Source organism: Cebus imitator, unplaced genomic scaffold (genome assembly GCF_001604975.1).
Source record: "Cebus imitator isolate Cc_AM_T3 unplaced genomic scaffold, Cebus_imitator-1.0 Scaffold8, whole genome shotgun sequence".
Lineage (NCBI taxonomy): Eukaryota > Metazoa > Chordata > Mammalia > Primates > Cebidae > Cebus > Cebus imitator.
The window spans coordinates 3,722,667-3,725,489 of NW_016107323.1; the positions used below are offsets into that span (position 1 = coordinate 3,722,667).

A 2,823-nucleotide genomic window follows, 5' to 3' on the forward strand; every position below is an offset into this window, starting at 1 on the left:
TACCAAATGCAATCAACTATGTTACCATATAACAATATCAAAATAAAATCTCCTTTTGTCTCTACCTAATGCCTTTTTTCATAACAGGCTCTGCTGCTCCCTAGCTCTGTGACTTTAAGCAAATTATTCAAACCCTCTGAGCCTTTATTTCCTCATGTACTAACTGAAAATAATACCTGCTTTGCAGTGTTGTTGAGAAGCTAAAAGAGCTTACTTAGCACGTTGCATAAGGAAGTAGTCAATGCATGCTTATTTGATTCATTCATGTAACACATATCCATTGAGTCTCTGTTGCGTGCCTGGCACTGTTGCAGTCACTGGGTATAGAGCATTGGTCAAGACAGAAAAATCCCTGCAAGACTTACAATCTAGTGGAGGAGGCATGCAATAACAATTAAGTTAAATAAAGGATATCATATTTAACTTAGATGGCGAGAAATGCTAAGGAAAGAAATAAAGTGGGATGTTTGCTATAACTGCCTCTCTCCTCATGTCTTTGATGTCTCTCTGCCTCTCTTATCAGTCTTTCTGTATCTCCTTTTTATTTTCCTGAAGACTGGCACTTTTTGACCAACTCTTTTCAATGTATTACCTTGTATAAGAACCATGTGCTAAATGATGTCTTGCAAACATTTAGGAAAATAAATAAATAACTTGTTGCAGATTTAAATTTTAAATTTTGTGTCTAGAATTATGTCAGGTACATTGGTAGACAGCAATGAGCTAGAAGGCAAAGTCTCTGCCATGGACATACTTAAAGTCCAATTGGGGGAATAACATGCTGGTGGAAGAGATAAAAATGAAAAACACAATGTTAATAAATGCTTAACAGAGAGGTCCTCACATGAGGAGGAAGCCAGTGGGTATGTGAGAGCTCAGAGATGGCTCAGTGGGTGCCATTTTTGGTGGTGTCATACTAATATAACTTCAATAAGGAAAAGATTCACTTGCCACAAAGTGTTAATGACACCTATCTTATGCCAAGCACTAGGCTAAGCTGAGGATGCAGCCAAGAAATGCAACCTCTGACCATGAGGAGATCATAACTGGGTGGAAAATGAGACTCTTGAGCAGACCATTTAGAACACTGTGTAACTTGTGCAGTTGACTAGACAGAGGCAACATACATGAGATAGCATGACTTACTTTCTGTTTGATCCTTTTTTTCACCAGGGTCTTTTCATCTAATTCACTTAATGTTTGATGACTACGTGCTCTATCTGTTAGAATCTCTGCACTGTCAGGAGCGGGCCAATGAGCTCATGCGAGCCATGAAGGGTGAAGGAAGCACTGGTAAGCCAGCATTTTCCTGGGAATTGCACCACTTGTAATCTTGGTAATTTTATTTGTATCCTTACTTCTGTGCTTTATGTTTAACTCTGTATCTCAAACAATTTAATTATGGTGAACAGGTCAAGTGGTATCAAACCAATTGTGTATTTTTCCTCTTGAAAGGATGTGGACTGGATATGGTGGCTCATACCTGCAATCCCAGCACTTTGGGAGGCCAAGGCAGGTGGATCGCTTGAGGCCAGAGTTTGAGACCAGCCTGGTCAACATGGCAAAACCCTGTCCCCACTGAAAATATAAAAAATTAGCTGGGCATGGTGGTATACACCTGAAGTCCCTGCTGCTCAGGAGGCTGAGGCATGAGAATCGCTTGAACCCAGGAGGTGGAGGTTGCAGTAAGCTGAGATTGTGCCACTGCACTCTAGCCTGGGCGACAGAGCAAGACTCCATCTCTAAATAAATAAATGAATAAATAAATAAAATAAGGCATGTGTATATATGCAAATTGCCTTGAGTGCCATGATGGTGTTGGGAAATCACCGAAGAGTTTTAAGCAAGAGAATGACATAACACAGATTAGAAGAATATTTTACTTTTTAAAGTCCCTTAAAGACAACTTGCCTTTACACTTGGTTCTAAAAACTTACCCTATCTCTATCCACAGCAGAAGTCCGAGAAGAGATCATCTTGACAGAGGCTGCTGCACCCACCCCTTCACCAGTGCCATCGTTTTCTCCAGCAAAATCTGCCACATCTGTGGAAGTGCCACCTCCCTCTTCCCCTATTAGCAATCCATCCCCTGAGTACACAGGCCTCAGCACTACAGGTAATGAAAAGTTCTTCAAAAACTTTGGGGAGTTAATGTTTGAAGAAAGGGCTTTCTGCCAGCCTGGACAGCATAGTGAGACTTCATTTACACACACACACACACACACACACACACAATTAGCCAAGCATCTTGGCTTACACCTGTAGATCCAGTTACTTGGGAGGCTTAGGTGGGAGGATCGCTTGAGCCCAGGAGGTCGAGGTTGCTGTGAGCTATGATTGCAGCACTGCATTCTAGCCTTGGTGACACAGTGAGACCCTGTGTCTCACAAAAAGAAAAAAAGGTTTTCTGGAAAAGCATTTTTTCCCCAAAATCTCCAAAAGATAATGCCAAAACCCGGGTATCTTCCTGGATATGTGAATGATGTGCAGGTATTCATTTATTCATTCGTACACATTCTACAGAATATGCTGTTTTCAAGTTGGTAAATTAAGCAAATGATAAATTTCCAAAACTAAGCCACTGAAATGATTATAATGCTATATAACATAAATACACAACCATTCTTGAAAACAAGAAAGAGAATTATCTGAATCAAAAACAGAGCTGCTTTCTTTTTCTCTGGAAAGGGAGGGACAGGGAGCCATACACTAAGCTATGGCAACCATAAGGAGGCAGGGACTGTGACATGAGTGGGTCTTGAGCTAAGCTAGAGCTGCCGGGCACATAGCATGAGGCTGATGCTACCGTGAGGCTGCACTGAT

The 2,823-nt window shown here is 41.2% G+C and overlaps 1 protein-coding gene and 1 long non-coding RNA gene across 5 annotated transcripts in view; one reads left to right on the forward strand and one right to left on the reverse strand.

The window, feature by feature from the left end:
• RFX4 (regulatory factor X4) overlaps positions 1–2,823 on the forward strand; it is a 177,663-nt gene that overhangs the window by 147,199 nt on the left and 27,641 nt on the right. For 3 of the 4 annotated variants that reach the window (XM_017540854.2, XM_037742972.1, XM_017540877.2), the window contains 2 exons: positions 1,174–1,293; positions 1,955–2,116. In XM_017540854.2, coding sequence (XP_017396343.1) covers positions 1,174–1,293; positions 1,955–2,116 — 282 coding nt within the window. The remainder of the gene's footprint in view (positions 1–1,173; positions 1,294–1,954; positions 2,117–2,823) is intronic. The other variant, XM_017540861.2, reaches the window with a different exon arrangement.
• The window catches only part of LOC119473098, a 54,578-nt gene that overhangs the window by 8,159 nt on the left and 43,596 nt on the right, over positions 1–2,823 (reverse strand). The gene's annotated exons all lie outside the window — the stretch shown is intronic.